The following is a 22,690-nucleotide window of genomic DNA, read 5'->3' as shown; positions in this document are numbered from 1 at the left end:
TGTTGTATAATTAGGTGAATTATACAAGTGGGTACATTTAGTTGGCAAAGACAAATGGCAAATGATATGCATATCTATAAGATTAACGTATAGAACTTGCTCTTTGAATGAAATCATTGACTGCCAAAATTGCTCCTCAAACCTTGGATCATACACACGCATATTCAAGTGCTATGCACCCAACCTCGTCCCCCCCAACACACACACACACACACACACACTCACACACACACACACACAGCTGGATGTAGTTTGGCTTGTTTAGGAGAGATGCCTGCAGGCTTAGGTCATCATAACTCTGAGAAAACAGGTGTCTGACGGATGTGTGAAAGAGGAGAAAGAAAAAACGTGCACATGGCCAATAATACAACATTCATGCTTAAATACAATATATTTTATTTCTCATCAGGTCTTTGACATACATGGCAAAATCTTAGAAATTCCCATTTTTAATAAATACTACCTTTATTTTATGGAACAATTACAATGAAGTTTGAACATCATGACCATTCATTTGTTTCTTGCAAATATACACTTTGAGGTTCTAAAGAACGCAATGAAGGCTTAACATGTTTTTAAACTGCCCGATCATTTCCATGTGTGTCCTTATCTCATTGCCCTTCTAAATCAAAGCACATGTGAGATGTTCATAATTAAAATAGCCACATGCCCAGTCTCCATAAACTGGTTGTCAGGTCTTGTAGGAGAGAAGACTAGCTGACAAAAAAATATAAAAACACACATTAGATTCTATTCAATTCTAGTATTCTGAATTGCAACAATAGCAGGGGAAACATCATTGGAGTTTTGTCTGTTTTGAACACTCTGATTGTTTCAAATTTGATAAAAGATCATAGAAACAAACGTGTCGGCCACGTTTACACATTCACTTGTCAATCGACACTTGTAATTTAAATCATGTCCAGCAGTTATACTTCCAAAAAAAGTACAGCAGAGCTTTTCTTGAGTCCTCTGTTAACACATTTTTAATCTGCTTTACTTAATTCCTGGAAATAAATTAAATGTCTTTATGATATATAAATATATATATATATATATATATATATATATATATATATATATATATATATATATATATATATATATATATATATATATATATATATATATATATATATATATATATATATATATCCCTGTGGTATGGTAATATTTCCATTTGAGCAACTAAACCCTTTGTATTCATAATGAATATTTATAAGCAAATGTAGGTTGCATTTGTTGAACATGCTTTGTTTTATCATATATTTCTGGAAATCATTATATTAATTAACCTGAACAACCTTTTTAATTGTCTTATACAACATGGCTCCAAGTCTCAAATTGAACAAATATTGAGTAAAAAATACATTTAAAAAATCACTGCAAAAGGATTTTTTTAAGTAACTTAAGATCATACACTCTATATGGTAAAGACATTCTTTCATCAAAAAGATTATTTATTCTAGCTCTTTTTTGAATATGGCCACTTCGAGCACTTTCATTTGTCATAAATGTTTTTTAAACTTCCCTGATTTGGATTGAAGTATTTGTCCAAAATTAAAGGCAGACACAATTAACTACTACCTGCTGATAGTTTATTAAAAACAAAATAAAATAAAAAAAAAAGCTCAAAGACAACTCCATTCGGTTGAAGTGCACGAGCAGACTCGGGGGTCTTATTTGAGACTGGTGAACGATGGGATTTGAGGGTGTGGCTCCAATTCATGGCAGCAATGCACATCCCTCAAGCAGCAGATCAGTTTGTGTAATTTATTTATATTTCTCACTGCCGTCTGTCTCTTCATCTTCCCTTCCTCATTGCACTAAATTAAGGAAGAGAGAAGGAAGGCTCGTTAAAATATAAAAGCCCTGCATTAAAAATGTACGCCACCGTCTCCTTCTCTCTTTCCTGCCATTTTACATTGAGAAGCCAGACAATGATGAAAGGCAGAGTTTGGAGGAAGAAAATACAGAGAAAACGATGAGTGTCAAATTCTAAATAAAAGAGCATACAAATGTATGTCTGGACAGATGGGAGGCAATATACGCTAATAGTTAATAACACTCCGCATGCCCAGCGACGCATGGCCGACATTTTGTGTGACCAAACATTTTGCGCACGCGGCGAGAGGGGACGTTGGCATGTGCTTGGCAAGACCTCGTTAGCCAGTGGGATTAACAATCAGACAGAGAGATTTGTTTTTTAATGCAACTTTATTCACACTGGAGTTACAATGTAAGCTTCCAAAAAAACATTTTTAAACTCTGCAAGTTACGAATACATGAATAATCCTTATTCATTCTCAAAACATTACAGAAATGTTCTTAGACGTCAATATAATGGCTACATTGGATTTTGAAGTCTACTACAAAGCTATAAAGCTTTGCTATTGTGATTTTGAAAAAGAAATAATTAAAAGAATTTTGTTAATATGATTATTATTCAAAAATGTCTCCCAAAATGGTCTGATTTTCTCCTTCAACACTCCATTTTTCACGCTCAGTGACTGGTTTGCCCAATGAGCCAACTCTGCCCTTGGGATAACATCTGCAACTACCCCTAAGGCTTCAACTGCTGGCCACTAAATTAATCACAGTAAATGAATATGTTTTTGGCACTTTCAGTATGTACGCTGTGCATGTGTGGTTCAGAGGACCACATAATAACTATAATATAAATAATAATAACTGCAACTTTAAAAACTATTCAGTTACTCAGCCATTCAGCAACAAGAATTATAGCATTTAAAGACAACATTATATCATAATTGGATATGAGCTCTGTACACTATATCATACCCTTTTCAAATTCACATTACAGTGTTTGATAATCTCCATAAAGTATTTATATTAAAGTAGATTTTAGTAATTTTAGCAAAACAGTGAGTGTACTTTGACGTATAGTCACTAAGAAAAGAAAACAACAACTACTCTTAAGTACAAAATTGCAATTTGTGGACAAATTTCATGGTGATGGTTGTTTTCCCCATGGGTCACTTACTATAGGTTTTCGGTTACTACATTTTGGTGCATTTTTGGGTCAATGTATTCGTTCGTTCCCCCTTTTAGTCAAAATGGATTGGATTTCTGCTGCCCTCAATTCAGTTGAAAGATGAGCATTCACTGTCAGTTTTCCCAGTTTGAATGAAATAGATGTCTGTCCTAGTGAATTTTCAGTGAATGAGTTAGTGTTGGGTGACTTCCCTGTTCATTTTAGGGGACTCACACATCGCTTTCTGTTTATTTTGCACATTTGGAGGCATTACGTGGTTACCTGCTATAGATTTATAGTTTATTATTCGGGATTTGGGGGTCTCTGTGTGGATTTGGGGTTTTTTTCAGCTCACTTTCTGTTGATATCGGGTAATGGAGGAGCAAAAGAGAGGCTGTGTTGCATACATTAGTATCAGTGTGTGCGCGCTGTGAGGAGTGCCAAAAAAGTGGACATGAAAAAAAATATCTGAATGTATTTATTTATTTATGATTACATTTGATCTACCATGCATTTGTGAAATCATTTAAGACTTTGCTCTGATTAAGCACATTGTAAAAAAAATGTGCCTTGACTTATCAAAGAATAAATACGGCGCGCGTACAATTTACATCTTCCCATTTTAAACTTTTTCTTTTTTTTTACTCCCTCATTGTGCATGCGTTATCAGAAATCAAGATAATTAATCTGTAACACAAATCGTGCCACCTACATTATGAAGTACATTCCTGTAGAGCATACTTCACGAATCATAATTGTTTTGTTGATTTTTTTTTCAAAGTAAAACATCTAGCGAGCTCCTACAAAACAGACTTTAAGACCATTCTTAAGGATGCTGACAAGGATGCTTGGCATCATAAAGCCATCCACACAAACACACACACACACGGGAAAAAAACACGCTTAAAGAGAACCCATCTCATGCCAAAACAGAGCCCCCGCTGGAAACTGCTCGGTGCCCTGGGAATTAGAAATCCCACAATCAAACATATGGGCATTAAGATAATTGTCAGTTGTTGTTGTCGTGTGCGTGCGCGTGCGTGCGTGTCCGACAGATGGATAGGATTCAGCCAAGCACGCACACACATTCATTCACACGCATGCACCCCACTCACTCACTGTATGCCCCTGCAAACCCCAAAGAACAATGACAGACCACACAAATCGACAACATACATGTCATGACACGCAGATATGATGGGATACGCAACCTTGGAAGTTTAGGATCTTAGAAAGGGCGATAATGCCCTCAACAGGCCAAAAATAGAACTACTACACGGATGGGTAAAACGAATGAATGCAGATTTTTGGGGCCTACAAATGTGCAAATTTAGTCTCTCTATTTGGTTAATGTCGGCCTACAAATGGATGTATACAAAAAAATATATATCTATAAATAAATTATATTAGCTGAATAATAAATACATAAATTCCATTGAATTTAATGACTCAGTGTCAAGACAAATATGTAACTATAAATCTGTTGCTCTGGAGAAATCTACAACGGAAAAACATATTAATGCATTTTCAAACGTACTGGTGTCAACTTGAGATCAATTGCTACCAGTTAAATAACTATTGGCGCTACTGGTTTTTAAACTAGGCATTTGTAGCACGGTGGTCAGTTGTTTCATTTTTGTTTTCCTCTTTCATCTGTCCCACAGGTGAACTCTCACAGGGAAGATGGCAGCATGGGTCCTTTACGTGGTGGCCACTCGATGACGGGAGGTCAGGTGCCCCAGCTGCCTGCTCAGTCAGCCACCTCGCCAGATCTCAGCCAAACCGACCCTTACCGCGGTAAGTCCCAAGATACTCATGAAAGATCAGAAAACTAACCCATTAAGCATCATATTTCAATGTTATTTACTTTTATATTTGGCATTTTAACTGCCAAGAAATATTAATAACATTAATTAACAGTTAATGTTTTATTACCATTTAATTTTTAAATGAACAGTCATGTTTGCTCAATACCCAGAAAACAGGAAAAAAGGGAAATGACTGCATGACGCTACAATTGCTGTTTTTACTTCTAATGGAGATGTACAATAAGTTAATTTATCGCAAAGAACGAAAAAAACCTCACAAGCAGATGCATTAAGTTAGTTCTCAGCTGGCAAAGCTCACATTTACTGAGCAGTAAAACACTAAATAAATATATGGTATGAATATGAAGGAGGGAAGTGAATATATGAGTGCAATGTGTAACAAATTAGCCCTGAGCTCTTTTTAAAGGCTGCAAATGAATTTGCTGGCAGCAAAGTTCAGCAGGCAGCATCCACGGCCAAGTGGGTAATGCAGTGAGAGAGAGTGAAACACACTCTCAGGCGGAAAAAAGGAGAGATTGCCCCTCACTTTGACACAAACACACACACAATGTATTGGAGGTGCTCAAGGCCATGAAAATGAGGGTTATGTAATGTTCAGAAGGCAAATAAATACTGTTTACTCAAAATATCTGCTTGGAAATGTGACTTATATTCTTGCTTAAAATAATCCAATAAACTTTATTCGGCTTGTAAAATCTGCATAATGTAGTACACCACTTCTTAAAAGAAAAAAAACAGTACTGCTAAAACAATACTGATATTCAGGATTCTATACAGTCATTTATTCAGTTTATTCTTGGACTATTGGCCCATTATGAAATAACAGTAGCAAGTCCAAACCATTTGATTTTTTGGGGTGAGAAACCACATCCATTTTAACGAGCACAAATCCCCAAATGTACAAATGTGTCCTTTCTCCTCCCATTTCTGAGTTCATTCAAACATTCAGAAGCAAAAAGTCACTATCACATGAAGCTAGTTGGAATTGCATCTATTTGTCCGCAAACTAACAGTAATTGTACTGACGCACACATGCAAGCCAAACACAGGCTGTCACTCAAAGTGAACACAAAATGCCTCCAGTCAGGCAGACGGAGATTCAAAATGGCCGACAGTTGGTGGTGTATGTGTGGGAACAGAGGAGACTGTTCTGTGTTGACAGAGAACTTGGCAGCCTCCCAATTACCGATCCATACAGACGTCAAATAAAGACTTTACTGTTCTACTGAGAAGAGAGACAGACAGGAGGCTGGAGTCGCATTTACATTTGCACTACAGCTTGTATGCCGCCAACTTGCAGTCCAATTATCATTGCGCGAGTCTCCTTTTGTGAGCAATTTACAAATCAATCTCGCTATAAGTGTTGATCGTATTACGATCATATTCCTTAACAATAAAAAGTTCAAATGTGTATGTCAATTTTCCGATGTATTCAAATCACCATGTGCTTAAAACAGTATGAACAATATGTTGGATTGGATTGGATAACTTTATTCATCTCGTATTCGGGAAATTTCGTTGTCACAGTAGCAAGAGGGTGAGGATGCAGAAATAGGAAAGGCATTTTAGACATAAATAGATAGGTAATAAGTAAGTTAGTAAATAAATACATGAATAAATATATAAATAAATAAGCATGTCGCTGAAATATATATAAATATACATATACCGTATTTTCACGACTATAAGGCGCACATAAAAGTCTCAAATTTTCTCCAAAATAGACAGGGCGCCTTATAATCCAGTGCGCTTTATATATGGACCAATATTAAAATTGTTATCACGATAAAATAAAATAAATCAGTCGATAGGGTACACCATCTCTCACAACTACGGCAAGCAGCCCCCGACTCTACTTTTTTCCCCGTTGTTAGAAGTAATATTGTGATCGTGTTGAGCAGTGTATTATTATCACAATGTTCAGTTAAAAAACTAAAATGGACTTTGCTGTGATAATTCCGCACTCAGGCTTCATTTGCTATTATGAACCCACTTTTTGGTCCTTTCTTTTGAGCACCTCTTTGTTTTCCTGTTGCAGCTCTGTCTGGAGGCCTTCAGGGCCAGAGCACGTCCTCCATCAGCTCAGAGATCAAATCTGAGGACGAAGGAGACGAGAACCTCCTGCAGGATTCCAAAACCTTGGACCCCAAGAAGGAAGACCCTGACAGCAAGGATCTCAAAGGAATTGATAGGTCAAGATCTAGGTGACCCGCCAACCTCTTAGATGGTCGCTTCTATCAAAAGTCTCCTTAGGCTGGCTTCTAAAATCACCTCTAAGAAACCGTCCCAACTTGACAACTGAGTTAAAAAAGTCTGTTTTCTGAAAACTAAATTGTATGTGTGTATTTTTAGTGAAGACTTTAACAAGGACGGGTTCAAAGTAGTGAGTGGTTGTGGAATCCAGCCTGCAGACTTTGTTGAAGTGACCAAGTGTGATGAGAAGCAGCTAAATAAAGCTACTAATACTGAAGCATTTAGCTCAAAAACCACCAGGCAGCTCTGTTTGAGGAAACATGGCCGCTGCTAATTGATTTGAGTTAAGCCAGTGCTTTTGGCAGAGAAACACAGCAGCACTGTTGAGATAAAACAGAGGTTTCTGGTGGACAAGAAGCTCTTGTTTGATCCTGTTCTTCTCTCCATGGTCTTGAGCCTGGTTTTAACTGTTTCTCACACAGCAGAGTAGAACCCACCCTCAATTTTCTCAAAGAAGAACTGCGTTGCATTCATGGGACTGGAAATTAGCAACCAAAGATGTTTGATCACAAGTTGTGGTGCAATCTCAATTAATACTCTTAAAATGACTTCATGCAAACAACGCAAACTAGAATTGTGATACATTGAATTGAAATTGTTATTTTGCAAAATATTACACACTATCACACAGATTACATACCTGACATTTAATTGGCAAAATTTGATTAATTCACATTTTAAATGTTTTCATCCCAGAATGCAGCTCGGCAAGCTTCACCCCTCCAGCAATAAATGAACTGTGATTATTTTTCACCTGGAGGGTCAATGAAATCAGAACCATTTGGAACTCAAACCCCGAGAATTACCCATGATGATGGCGGTCATGATAACGATTTCACAATCTCTTTTTTTTCACCACTCGGTGAAAAAAGAAAACCTTCCGACTGAACTTCCTTCTTGAAATCTTACTCCCATACCCCCAACCCTTACATCCCCCAACTTCCTTTTCCTCCCATCATTGGCCAACGTAGCAACAACGACGATGAGGACCTGTCCCCAGAGCAGAAGATGGAGAGGGAGCGAGAACGAAGAATGGCCAACAATGCTCGAGAGCGCTTGCGAGTACGCGACATTAACGAAGCATTCAAAGAACTCGGCAGGATGGTCCAGTTGCACTTGAAGAGTGATAAACCGCAGACCAAGTTGCTTATTCTTCACCAGGCTGTGGCGGTTATCCTCAGTTTGGAGCAGCAAGTCAGAGGTCAGTGTTTTTTCATGTGGTATTCTCAGTCTTCTGTATGGTCCATTTGGGATTTTCATTTATTATGAAAATAATAATGATAAAAAATTAATCTAAAACTCTTTGTAGTAAATCTACATATGTAAAATATAACACAGTGGTCAGCAAGATTGTGAACCTTTGAGATACTTCTTTGGTTTTTGGTTTTAATGGAGTCCAAGGATTTATATATTCTGAACTAGCACATTTTCTCGATCTACCAGTTAATGTAGTTTTTAACCAATAATATTCATCTACGTCACATGTCAAAGTGGCGGCCCGGGGGCCAAATCTGGTCCGCCGCATGATTTTGTGTGGCCCGGGAAAGTAAATCATGAGTGCCGACTTTCTGTTTTAGGATCATATTAAAATGAAGACTTTAGATGTATATTAAATTTCCTGATTTTCACCCTTTTAAATCAATAATTGTAATCTTTTAATCATTTTTTCTGTGTTTTTAGTTCATAAATCATTTTGTAAAATCTAAAAATATATTTTAAAAAAGCTAAAATAAACATTGTTTTAGATCTATTATTTTTCCTTTGTTTTAATATTTAATTTTTTTTTTCCTATTACCCAGGCAAGAAAAGTTTGTTTTCAAGGAGGGAAAAAGATTAAATTAATAAAATTGTTTCATTACTACTAGCAGATAGTATATTTAGATAAAACTACTTCTTAATAAATAATATAACTTTTTATTTTTTTATTTTACTGAGATTTACTGGTAACCATCCATGGTGTATTCTGCCTAATTCCCATAGTCAGATGGATTAGGCTCCAACCCTTGTGAGGATCAGCACCAAGGAAGTTAATTTAATATTTTTGGTGGATAAAAGCATACAATACCAGGAGAGGGCAGTAATGGATTCTTTTTTTCATGATGCTCCTTCTTGGCTTCAAGGTCACCATTGACTTTCTGATTCCTGGCAGAGGTGAATGTTATAGCGTGAACAATCCATCTGACAGTCTTTGACGTCTCGTTCCCAGAGAGAAACCTGAACCCGAAGGCAGCCTGCCTGAAACGTCGTGAAGAGGAGAAAGTCACCGTGGGATCAGACGGCACTCCCCTCTCAATAGCTGCAGCACACCATGCCGCCATGGGCGATGGGTCGAACCCGTTGGGACAAATGTAAAATGCAGCAACATCCTATCTCCTGTTAATGGTCAGAAGATTTCGCTTATTCACTAATCTGCTGTTGTACCTTCAACTCAAAGGCAAATTTAATATATTTGTCAAAATATCCAGAATTATGTTTGGCCTGTATCTGAAAATCTGAAACAAGAAAAATAAAGTATAGTAATAGTAATTTATACCAAATTTTTGGACCTTTGAACAACTTATGGTGTCAATAAAAAATCGACCCAGTACTACTGTGATTCAAAATGGGCAAAAAAAAAGATTATGCACCAGTATGTTGTTTATTGGATGTTGAGATTTGAGTAAGATTTCATCTCATTTGTATGGAAAGCAGTTCAGAAAATGACATTGAATTTGAAAAGACTAAATTATAAATGTTTACAGAGCTGATGATACAACAGCTGCACAAAAAGAAACAGACATGATTTAGTTTCGGTCTGGTCTTGGGTACATTGTAACAACAGATTGGCAGTAAGTGTGATTTTATGTGTGACTTTGTAATCTGTCATCATCAGTTGTTGTTTTTTATTTGTTTTTATTTTTAATTGAGAAACTTTATGTTTGCAGTTCTGCTTTTTTTCATTCATTTGTTTTCCCCGCCGCTTATCTAGGGTTCGCGGGGGGTGCTGGAGCCTAACTACGGCCACCAGGCGGGGGACACCCTGAATTTTCATTTTTTTGTGCTCATTGGGCCTGTTTTTTTTTCTTTTTCCTCAGCTCTTTTCCATCCTTCTGTATATACGTAATTACTGTATATACGTAGTTACTGTATATACGTAGTTACTGTATATACCCCGTCTCCATCACCTTCATTCCTGATGCAATAATGTATATAAGTAAGAGTACGTTTTTCTCTTTCCAGGTCCAAGGTGCCAGAGTTCATCAAAATGATGAGTGACCACTTCCTCTGACAGTGTTTCTATGACATTCAAGCAATCATTCAAACCTATTGTTGCTTCAGCCAGATCAATCAAGATTCTCCACGCCAGTTTGACGGGCCTCCTTGTTTCCTCTCATGTCTTCTAATCCTCCTCTTCACTTTTGCCTCTTCCCCCTATCAAGAAAACAAACTGCACATTCACGGGATGCTTTGTATCTTCAACTGAAGTGAACTTCTACTCTATGGAGACATCCAATGGCCGATGCAACACGGCTTCTTCTTTCAAGTTGCTGTTCATGGGAGACTTTGTTGTGAAGGTACTGCAAAGGGAAAAAAAGATTCACCACCAACCATTTAAGAAATTCTTTTACTTTTACAACTACCACCATTCCCACTTTTAAAGAACATTGGGCTTCTAAATAAGATATGTGTAGTACTGTATATGTATAAATATATAGAAAAACAACTGGACACGCTGTAAGCAATGTAGGGAATAAGGGAGGCAAACAAAACATATCAAATATTTGACAAGATTTTTTTAGCAACAATGTGCAGTCTGAGCATGTCTGATTAAATGGCAAATTTATGCCACATTGTGGATGAAGCTGTGCCTGAAGACACTTGACGGTGCAACACAGTCAGATGAATACACATGGGGAAATGACACAAACACAATATGACAAAACCTGTTTAAGTTTCTTAATAGCCACAATTATTTGGAGCGTAGGTATGAGTTGAAAACCTAATTCGTTCTTAGGATGCTCAAATCTTTATTATTGCAAATAGTAAATACTTTCTAACTCTGAAAGTTATCAAGTAAAGGCAGAACTCTAAAAAAAAATCCTTATTCACGCAGGACAAAGTAACTTCCAGATGTTTATTAAAATTTCATGCAAATAACTATTTAAGAATAACATAACCATCCATCCATTTTCTGTCACCTGGCAGTCACAGTATATCAAACCAAACAGTAAAATTGAAAGAACTGATTATTTTGTAGAGCTGATGGTAACCTATTGCTCACTTCCACACAAATGGCTTAAATATTAGCATTGGGACAAAAGTGGATTGTATACAAATGAACAAATCAACTGAGGGCCTTTGGAAATTAATATTGGGAAGTTTTTGTGGGGGGCAAAAGTGGACAAATCATGAAATAATATTGACTGTTCTATTAAATTTGATAGGAAGTTATTGTCACAATCAGAATGGCATCTTCAAAAACACCCCAACTTTTATCTTTGCATCAAAGATGGACACAGGATGGAAAAAAAATAGGAATAGGACTGAGCAACAAAGTGTATCTTATAACTTGTTATGCACATTCCACAAATAATACTCAACTCTTAGTGTTGAGTAAGTCCGACCAGAAAAAAAATGGACCAACTTCCATTGAAGGTTTTAATGGAAACGAATATTCTGTCAATAGACTAAATTGTAATACAGCCAGGTAAGCGTGGATGAATAAATGTCTCTTCTTGGTGACTGGTTCTTAGTAGAACCACTACGCTCACCTAAAGCTAAACCCACTCATGTTAAAGTTGACTCTTTTAGTGCCAATGACGATGACATCCAATCATGTGGCTCTTTTCATCCTTCTGCTGTAAATTTAAATGAGATAATCACATTGAGCCAATACATTTCCCTTCATAAAAGAACATCCTTGTGTCAAATTTTGTGCACTCCGGAGTTCAATATTTCACTCCGGAGATTAAGCCTCTCCTCATACAACCATGTTTAGCGTGGAGTTACTTTTAATATAATCACAATGATCTAAATTTTTCTGAGTATTACTGTAGTCTATTTTAACAGTAGAATTCTTTGTATCAGGTTGCATTGAATGTCAAACAGAGGTCAACCACATAGTAGTAACAGTTTCGTCCAACGAGTACTTTGGTTAATAATAAAGTTAAGAACATCTTTTACCTTTACAAGTTATCAATTTTTAAAAACCCAATTTCTTTTATTCCGAATCACACTGCTGCCCTCTCTGCTAACCCATGCCTTATGAGCCCTAAAATTGAGGTCAACCTTCCCCCAAGCCCTTAAAATGGTCCCAGAGATGCAATTTGAACATACACACGTCTACCAAAGTGCCTTTTTTAGAGTTCATATCATTGAAGTTGCCAGAGAAGGACCTGGTCTTTCATAGGATGCAAGCTTAGGGAAACTTGTTGTTTGTCATTAGGTTCTATGCAGTCAGGTTTTTGTACCAGACCTGGGAATTTAAAAAAAAGAAAAAAAGTGGAAAAAAAATAAATTCAAAAAAAATATTTTGGATAAAAAAAGAAACAAAAACAAAGTGTATTTGATGTGCTGTATGCCTATGTGTAACTAGAGCGTGTTCTGACAGACATTTGATTTAGCAAAATGAGCCCTCGCCCCAGTTCTCCATGTCCCTTGGAAGACATCCATTATCCTGAACTCAGCCCAGTTTTCACAGTGAACGCGTCTCTTCTTGTAATATAGCTGATCGGCTTTTTATCAATATTTGATGGGCTTTTCCTTGAGCCAATGTAGTCTTCAGTACAACGTGTGTGGTTGTATGTTGTAAAGCGCTTATTTTTTCCTCCTTTTATTTTTTTTTAAAGAAAATAATTTTCTTGTTAATTTTATTTGTATGTTCTGGTTTACATGTCTATTACAAAAAAAAAGAAAAAAAATAGAAATAATAATAAAAAAAAATCAACACAATTTGTACCATTAGTGTTGTTCTCTGACGAGCGTCAATATTGACTCGGTTAAAATCCTAATCAATCAACAGGATGGCACAGAAACTGGAAAAATAATCTATTTGAATAGATCAATTTATATATAAATGTACAAAAATATATACAATATATAAGGAGGGTGACATTTTCCTTTTTGTTTTTATTTGTTTTTTTTCTCTCTTTGTTGCAAAATCGTTTGCTTGGGGAGGAATTATTTTTCCAATGACTGAACTGTCAAGGCCCCTTGTGTTACCAATCATGAAATGACTCTGTTATGTCTTATGTTGCTATGACAACCTCTGCCTCTGACTAATATGGCGCCCTGCACAGGACACAATGGCACCAGAGGTCCAACAGCTACACTTACTACTAGCCATCATGGCAGTAACAAGCAGACATTGTAAATTGTATTCAACGAAACAGCAAACCGAACCCATATTTTGAAATTGTCTATGTAAAAGTTATATTTTTACATGTAGATGTTGTTATTTGTGTTCTTAGAATGTTTTGGTTTGTTTTATTTGGCATTTTTCTTTTTTTTCCAAGGGTGTGTGTGTGTGTGTTCCAAAAAAAAGGCATATTGAAATCTTTGTAAGATAAGAAATTTGCAAACTCTTTTTTTAATCATGTTGGAGCTGGTTAGGATAATGACAGTGATAAGATCAAAAAAGATGACAGTATTTGTTCATATCCCAAATGCCTCCTAATACTATGTCCATTGTAATTGTATTTTTTGCAGATAAAGGTGTAAATAGTCAGAAAACGATTCCTGTGAGGTTTCAGTGGGGTGAGGATTTGCCTGTGAGATGTGACAATGATGATGAAGCTGTTTTTAATAAAATAGTATTTGTCTGGTCAAGATAGCCGCTTGTCAGCTCTCCATTGTCAGTGATACACGGTACTGTTGTTGTAGTTGCAGACCCGTCAAAGTGGGAATAACATTGTCTGAACTTGCACCAGGAACAACTTATGTCAGAGCCAGCCCATGCCAGTTTTTATTTGGTTGAGAAAGAAATGTGCAAAAATGTAGTTAGAAAATTGGATTATAGCCAGACTTGTTGCAAAAGAACCTTAAAACACTGGGAACTTACTTGAAGTCTTGAGGGAAAACAATTACCCAAAGAAAGATCGAAAGCCATGAAGATGACACCATTGGACATGGGCCTGCTCTGACCCCTGTGCATTTATTTCTTCAAGTTTTAAGTGAAATTAGGGTTCATGATCAAGTTTTGTGAAACATTGCTTTTTTTCAATTGCAAAGGAAAAAATTCTCAGCAAACAATCGTATCAGCTATTTCCCCAAAAATATTTCAGATGGTGTGCAAGGCATTTTCGGTTTGCTTTTAATGTTTGTCATTATAATTGACTTTTGTGTCAAAAGGCCATGCTGCTTTGAATCGGACCTAAGTTGAACGCTAGGGTTGAATCTGTCAGTGTAAAATAAATGTGTTTTTAAGTAATGTTATTTTTGCAACATTTAATTTTATGTTTTCTATTTGTTTTATGATCATATCATTTCACATTGATGTCATTTTGTTACCCCTGCTGCTTCGATTAGCCAACGTGTTTTTATTTCTTCTCCCTCCTTGTTGTACATAAACATCTCATTTCTCTTTTTCGGTGACTGTGCCAAGAGCTTTGTAATCTGCTACTCTGTACCAGTTTTACTGCAATAATGAGTTGAATTCAAAAATCTCCACTATTGTCCTGTGTTGTCACAACATTTTTAAAAATCAGCAAATTCAATTACCATATTTTCACGACTATAAGGCGCACCGCATTATAAGGCGCACCCTCAATGAATGACACATTTTAATTTTTTTTCCATATATAAAGCACACTGGATTATAAGGCGCCCTGTCTATTTTGGAGAAAATTTAAGACTTTTAAGTGCGCCTTATAGTCGTGAAAATACAGTACTTTTGTCTGATTGCCAAGTGTTTACAAAAGAAAATGAAAATGCTGTACAGGCATTATCAAATTCATACTTGTTAAGATTTTAAAGATGCATATAAAGTTATATAATATTGAAATTTAGAAATTAAATTCAGTGAAATTTGGTAAAATTAGGAAAAAGTAAAGGTTAGCCTTATAAGAATCTAAAAAAATATCACACAAGTGTGCCTTAGTTAAACAATGCGGAAGTAGTGTTAAAGCTAAGGTAGTCATATTTATATTTAAACGCCAATAAATTGTTTTATCTTTCATATTTGAATCGTAGTGTATTCCGGATCCCTAAAAAATATTATTGTTATGCCCAATGCCTTTGATTGGATTCGACAAGGCACTTGTAAGAGCAACCAAAATCATATGAGGTGGCCTCTGCTAGAGTATTTGTAATGTTTAGCTTTTTGACCATCAATTGACCTTTTCACCTCTCAGACACACAGCTGATTTCTGCTATTTCAAAATCATTTTTGCACTGTCAGAGATAATTCACAGTTGATGACAGATGTGATGAAAGATTTGTCATTCCAATAGTTTTTGGTAAAGGGGCAATTGAAGTGGTAATTATTTGCTGAGGCGAAGGCATATTTACTGAAACCTTTTTGTATAATGTCACCACGCTAGGAAATTTCTGAACGCAGTATATGTGTGGATTTGCATCATGATTCTACATCCTAACATTCTCTCAAACTGAGCTACAAAAACACTACGTAAGTATGACCCTAGATAAATTTTTCCTAAGCTTTGTCACATCTTCATTGTTTAGTTACGATAGCATTTATTTCCTTTAGCATTATTTTTGAATGACGTTTTCGTTGATTTGGTCGATTGTTAGATTAAATCTTTTTTGTCAACATAATTCCTTAAAAAATGCCAGTTCATCTGAGACACCTGATTAAATAAATGATCTGAAGGAGTAAATTCCATCGCACCGGGGTAAATTTCAGTTTGAAAATGTGGTTTAAAGATTCGCTGGAATTATTTGTAAAGTTTCACATGAGGTTAAGACCAAAACAACTTCTGAGAATCAACAGATGAAGCATTTGTCACTGGGTCACAGAGGTCATGAAGGCACCAGTAGAAGAAAAAACAACAACCTTCCAAGCACTTTTAAGCACATTACACAAAAGCAAGCTGTACCCTGCATAACTGTCGAAATGAATCAGCCAGCTATCTAGTATGAGTTATTGCAGCAGAGGGAGTTATCAGTATGAGTAAAGGTTGTCTTTGTGCGACGCTCCCATCTTCAGAATTTCACTCCAGTCACACCCTGAAGTACAAGTGAAACAGAGGCACATGTACAGCTGCATTCTTCAAGCCACTGAAAGAAAAAAATAATGTAATGGGGATCATTTTTCTAAACATAAGCAGCCACTATAACAAAAAGCCATGAGGACATAATATAAATCATTCATCCACGTTCCCCTCACAAGGCTCTTGAATGTTAACTTTGACCCGAGTTGACGATGTATAGTAGGTGGGGTGCACCTTGAACTGGTTTGAAGGACACAAATACTGTGAACTGGTCCACACCCAATCGTAAGACACAAATAAAAAATAATTCTCACTAGCGGACAGTTCCTCACAGGAAGCCTAGAACCAGGGATTGAAAATCTGAACATACAAGTGCGAGGCATATATGCTGCTCATTCAATTACTATGCCGCCAACACACAAATGTGTCATTTTCTCCTTGTAAGTCAAAATCATGAAGCTATAATAAAAAGAAATCTATTTCATGGTTAAACTCTGCAGAATAAAAGATAGTATTGGGTCAGCAATCTTTACGAAATGTTGCCAGTATAAAGTTGAAAAGAAGTAGAAAAAACTCTTAGTTTGTATGCTGTTGACAAGGGTGTAATGCAAAGATGATTTCTTTGGAATTTTATCCTCGAACGTGTTTTAAATTCTTGTTTGTTACACCCAGAAGACTTCAGTACATGAAGAGTGACAGTGATATAGGTTTTGGGATTTTGTTTTAAAACTATACCGATGAGTTCAGGTGTACATTTTGATTCACACAAGTACTGGACTTAGAGTTGCTGTATTAGTCCTTCAATGGCTTAGTGAGCCCATGGACACTTTAGGTCTCATTAGCCATAGCGATAGTGAGCTGTCATATGGTTTGTTTGAGTATTTAGTTAAATGTGATAGCCAATAAATAATTGTAGGTCAGGATGTTCTGTACAAAGCACTGAGTTCATCTCTCAAGCAACTTCCAATTGCCATTTTTATACCCATAGATTAGGGGTGGCCAAATCCGGTCCTCGAGAGCTCCAATCCAGTCTGTTTTCCATATCTCCCTTCTCTAGCACACCTGAATCAAATGATCAACTCATCAGCAAGCTGTCCAGAAGATTCATACCAATCCAGATTATTTGATTCAGCTGTGTTGGTGGAGGGCGATATGGAAAACAGGCCGGATAGGGGCTCTTGAGGACTGGACTTGGCCACCCCTGCCATAGATCAATAGCCCTTGTGTGCATCACAGTGAGAAATCCATAGTGTCAGTCTGTCTGTCAAATGGGTGTGTTTCTGAACTTGTGCACGGAAGAATGTGAGGCGTGGTGGTTACCAGGTTGGAGCAACATAAAGTGATTCTGTGTTCGGATCAACGTCATAGCAACCTGCTACTGTTTAACCAACACTCGCCTGCAGGTGACTCCACAACTCACCTGTAGACTGCCTTTAGGCCTTAATAATATAATTTACCACAATTGTGACTAATTCCTAACTGTTTACTGTAATTTACACATTCAGCCAAGCATGGACCCTATGATTTAATAGTCAATTCAAAAGATACTTCACCACAAGTATGTGAGTATTTATTTCATTCATTTTCTGAACCGCTTATCCTTACAAAGGTCGCAGGGGGTGCTGGAGCCTATCCCAGCAAACTGTGGGCACCAGGTGGGGGACAACCTAAATTGGTGACAAGCCAATCGCAGGGCACAAGCACAAGGACAAACATTCACACCCACACTCATACCTAGGGGCAATTTAGTGTTCAAGCAGGCTACCCTGTATGTTTATGGGATTTGGAATGAAACCAGCGTGCCTGGAAAAACCCCACACAGGCCCAGGGAGATCATAGAAACTCCACACAGCGAAAACCGACCTGGGATCGAACCTCCGACCCCATGACTGTCAGGCCGAGGCACCAACCACTCGTCCACCGGGCTGCCAGGATTGCATTTTTAGGCAAATATGCTTTTTCTATTTATTTTTCCTCCCTGCGCCCCTATTATCAGGTATGGAGCAGCAGCCAATGAATGTGCGTCTCTAACGTCACGTTCCTCCAAGGAGGCGCAACTTTACGTACGCCTTGTTGGAATGCCGCAGGTGTAGTTTTGCGACCCGCCCACCAAGCAAACTCCTGACGGGGGAAGTTTTGCGGCGCAGCGCGTCAGTGTGCAGCGCAGCACCTCAACGGGATCCCTAACAGGTAAGAAGTCAAGCGACGCTTCAGTAAGAAACTTTTTTAAAGAGTATTTCACCCGCAACTGTGACGACTTCAAGTGTCGTTAGGTGACGCGTTTCTGAATTGACAAACGCAGCGTGGATTGTCAATTAGTTAAACAGCGATCCACAAGTCTGCAAGTTGTTATGGCAAATTAGAATTAACGCTCAGGGAAAATAAGTATCATACAAATATTCTGGAAATATGTCGGGCAATCGCTAAAATGAAGTGTGATTTTAAAAGTGAAAGAAGGATCATTAGATAGTTGTGATCATAAAATAAGTTGTGGGCTAATGTTGCACTGTAATCATAGGCCACACCAGCATTCACTTGAATAGTGAAATAATGAGCAATGCAAGGGTTTAGTTCAAAATAAAACGCTATTGGGCTGTTCTTTTGGGGTGCTGAGTGGTGGAGAACACCTTAATGATAGTAATGAGAATTATTATGATGGTTCCAAGTTACTTGGCACTTATACATACATATGGATTAGGGCTGGGTTCCTTTACATACCTCCAAAAACAGTAAAATTTACAATACAAGGCTCACGATGACCATGATTTCACAATATGGCAATACAATAATCAATACCTTTGTCATTAAACCAATCTACAATATTTTTAAGATAAAATAAGCTATTTTTAAGTCAAAAGATAAACAAGTTCTCAACAATTCTCACTGACTATAAGAATATTTAACTGCATCATTTTCCCTAGTATCTTTATCTGCCATTGACAGTAAACGTCCATCCTAAGAGGACCTGCTTAGAATTTGTATCATTGATGGCGATAATCATCCAATTTATTTTGATTCGGAGCGGCGAATGTGCAAGTGCTTATTCTTTGGCCATCAGATACCAAGGGGAAGATAAACAACCAATGCTTGTATTCACTACTGCAGTTACTTTTTGCATTTTGAAACACTTCTGTCATACGTGACACACTTTAAGACTCATCAGTGACTTAAATATAGTATGTTGTTAAATTCTGAGCGCTAAACTCCCTTGCGTAAACAGGGCGAGTCTGACTGTACTCTGTACACTTCACTCCGATAAGAAAAGCTACACAAAAAAGAAAAAAAAAAGATAAATATGTTATTATCTCAGCTGGATGGAGAGGGGGTCACAATTGTCCTCACGTGAAGTCACACATGTACTACTGACAAGTCCATATGTACTACCCCGGAGTTTATGACAAGCTTTGTGAATCAGGCCCTAATATTATATCACTTTATATGCCCTTTAATTCTATATACATTTAGGAACAGTTGAAGAGAATCTGATGATTGGAATTTATATACATAGTTTGTGAAAGTGCTGTCGATTATACTCAATATTTGGCTACAGGTGCAGTAAAGTGTACTCTAACAACAATTTCTAATAATCTGGGTTGGTTTGACATTAGTCAAAGCAGTTATGTAAAATAAACCAATCATTCTGAATATAGTGGATTGTTCAGACAAGTCATGTCATGGCTTTAGAATGCAGCCAAATTTGACAGTTTTAATTTCACTTCCTTTTTTCTTTGACATGTATTTCATTACTGTGTTCTGTCAGAACATGCAAAAACAAAGTTGTGCACACAAACAAGTCTAGTGTCTCTTCTGACAAGTCTAGTGTCTCTTCTGATTGAATCTGTAAAGGCTGTAAAACGATCACAATACACAGTTTACGGCCATAAAACAGCTGACACGTGCCGCTCTGTTTCAAGGACCCAAGCTACCATGCTGCATTCTACAGGTGGCAAGTATACATTGTTAGGTGTCAATGATCGACAGCAATCAGTTATGCAAGTGAAAGTGTCTTCCTAAGTTTAGGAATGCTGAATATCAACTTAGTGTCAGCTGTTCGCATCTAAAAGTCTACCTTTGGCTCTTACTACATGCTCCCAGGTAGTAGGAAAACTAATATGATTATGTTAAAATGTGATGAATTTTAGTAAATACTGAACATCTACAGAACCCTGAAAATATTGGGAATTGTTGATCCAATGAGTGCTGCTGTATGTCAAACATGGTATGGAAATAACAGTGCTAACGGTTGATTGACAGTCTCAATTGTCTTTTTGTTTAATGTTGTGTTTTACAATGCTAAGATGTTTGCATTGGTGTGGAAAATATCAGATGCTCATACATACACAGTGCCGTTTTAAGCATATATTTTTCTGCACTTGCATAGCCAAATAAGACCTATAGAAACGATAATATTTGGTGAACATAAAATCGATTGCCATACTGGACATTGCTTCTACCGTTGGGCCCATCCCACTTTGTATTAGGTTTAAATGTGAACTTGTTTGTCATTATATTTATCCACGAAACGTCTTGACAGATCTCTCAAATATCTGCTACTGTGCAGGAACTGGTCCTCATTCACGTCTCTCATTCTACACACACCCTTTCTTGCCCTCCCACAGTATTTCTCACTGTCTCTTTATTGTGTTTAATGGGCCCACATTCTTTCCCTTGACTTCAGTACAGACAGTTAACCAACCAGACTGACAAGAAAGCACAACTCTTGGCCCTCACACACCCATTTTATTGTATTTTATTTTAAGATATTCAAATCAGCTTTGTTCTGAAGTCTAGCACATACATTTGATTATTTTTGCAGAAAAGATATGGTGCTCTAATCCATATTGTTGTTCTTTCCATTCTTGGTCTTGTTCCACTCTCACACTGTCACTCCTTCCTGTTCTCTCTCACTCACTCTCTCACATGCTTCACACTGACACGCGACGTTATTCCCTAAAAGGAAGGTCCAAAATTTCTTTGTCAATCTTTTTTTTTAATTTAAGGTTAACATTTTGCCTCTAATGGTGGTGGAATATAAAACACTAAGGGTTTGTAATCTACATGTTGCAGGCAAGGATGCAACATTTTATTTGTTAAAATACAACATGTGATATATTCCTACAGTACACTTAATGGATTCACCTGCAAAAAAAGCTAAATCAACATTATGATATTTAGAAATGCATTTTTGTAGCTATAGATTTAGTTTTGTGGATGTATGATTTACTGCAGTCGAAAAGGTCAATGGTACTGAAAATACACATTGCTACTGAATCGGATTCGTTCTTGTGACAAATTCCGAGTGTCCGATACTCGAAAAATATCCATATCGGGAACTGATACTGAGTATTGATTGGATCTCGACATCATTCATTTTCACCCTTTCAGAACTGATTTTCTCATGCCCTTTAAAAGGGGCTGCACTTGTCACGGCAAGGCAGAATATATCTCAATTTTGCAAGAGAGTTAGTCAAGCAGAACTACTATTTGTGATGTGGTATCGATATGGATGAACTGGTCACTTATTGAACAAGCTACCCATTATGTGCTGCACCAGTTTCTATTCTACATCAAATGTCAAATCTTCTGGTATGAGGAACACCCTAAAGTGGCATTTGTTTCCTATCAATCATTAATACTTACTGTGGAATTATGTTGAGAATGTTCTTGTGTCAGTATAGTTACCAAGAACACATGTCACTCTTCCGCTTGTTAACCCTAAATGTCGAGGAAATAGATAGATGTTGTGTGAGCTGCAAAACTTGTGTGATTATCATCAGCAGATTTTGTGTTCTTTGCATTTTGCTTGTATCAAGAGGCCAATTTGCATTCTAAACACCTGCAACCACTAGGAAAAAAAATAGGAACGAAAACAAAAATATTTGCATTTTTTTCTAAATGTTTTCCAATTAAAAACTTTTTCACAACTGGTTAATAATATCTCATCGAGATTAGACAGCTAAAACGCCTGGTAACATAATATCCTTGACTCTAAAAATTCCAGGATGTTGGCCTCAAATTGTTTTAAATATTTAATAAAAATGTTTCAATTTACTAATATTTAAACATAAATTATCTCCTTACTATGTTGTCATTAAATCTAAAATATACGGTAATCCCTAATCTTTAATAATATTAACTATGCTATTCTATAGCAAACAACAACAAAAACATCCTACATTTTTATTCATCTTCTGTACTGGTATTTCGAAGGGATGTGGTGACATCTTAAAATTAGAAGCAAAAATATTAATTAATGTGAATTTTCATAAGCAGATATTAGAACCTATTGGAAAATTTATGTTATATACAGCATTATTTATTGGTGACCTCTATAGACTTTATACCTCATACATTGAAATAACTTCATTTAGAGTATGGTTTTGTATTTTTCTGTCCTTTTATTTTAAAAACAAATATTCATGTACAAAAAATGTCTACAGGGTTACAAATGACTTCTTTATTTT

The 22,690-nt window shown here is 36.7% G+C and overlaps 1 protein-coding gene across 8 annotated transcripts in view; it reads left to right on the top strand.

The window, feature by feature from the left end:
* Positions 1 to 14,722, top strand: part of tcf4 (transcription factor 4) — a 108,978-nt gene extending 94,256 nt beyond the window's left edge. For 5 of the 8 annotated variants that reach the window (XM_077622232.1, XM_077622229.1, XM_077622231.1 and 2 more), the window contains 5 exons: positions 4,660 to 4,792; positions 6,863 to 7,016; positions 8,049 to 8,278; positions 9,284 to 9,425; positions 10,297 to 14,722. In XM_077622232.1, coding sequence (XP_077478358.1) covers positions 4,660 to 4,792; positions 6,863 to 7,016; positions 8,049 to 8,278; positions 9,284 to 9,425; positions 10,297 to 10,345 — 708 coding nt within the window. In that variant the 3' untranslated portion in view covers positions 10,346 to 14,722. Of the gene's footprint in view, positions 1 to 4,659; positions 4,793 to 6,862; positions 7,017 to 8,048; positions 8,279 to 9,283; positions 9,460 to 10,296 lie in introns of all 8 variants that reach the window. The other 3 variants (XM_077622235.1, XM_077622234.1, XM_077622236.1) reach the window with 1 other exon arrangement.
* The last annotated feature ends 7,968 nt before the right edge of the window (positions 14,723 to 22,690 follow it).

The sequence above is a fragment of the Stigmatopora argus genome, chromosome 16, assembly GCF_051989625.1.
Source record: "Stigmatopora argus isolate UIUO_Sarg chromosome 16, RoL_Sarg_1.0, whole genome shotgun sequence".
Taxonomy (NCBI): domain Eukaryota; kingdom Metazoa; phylum Chordata; class Actinopteri; order Syngnathiformes; family Syngnathidae; genus Stigmatopora; species Stigmatopora argus.
The sequence above is the reverse complement of the archived record's forward strand: the minus strand, read 5'-3'. Positions and strand labels throughout refer to the sequence as shown.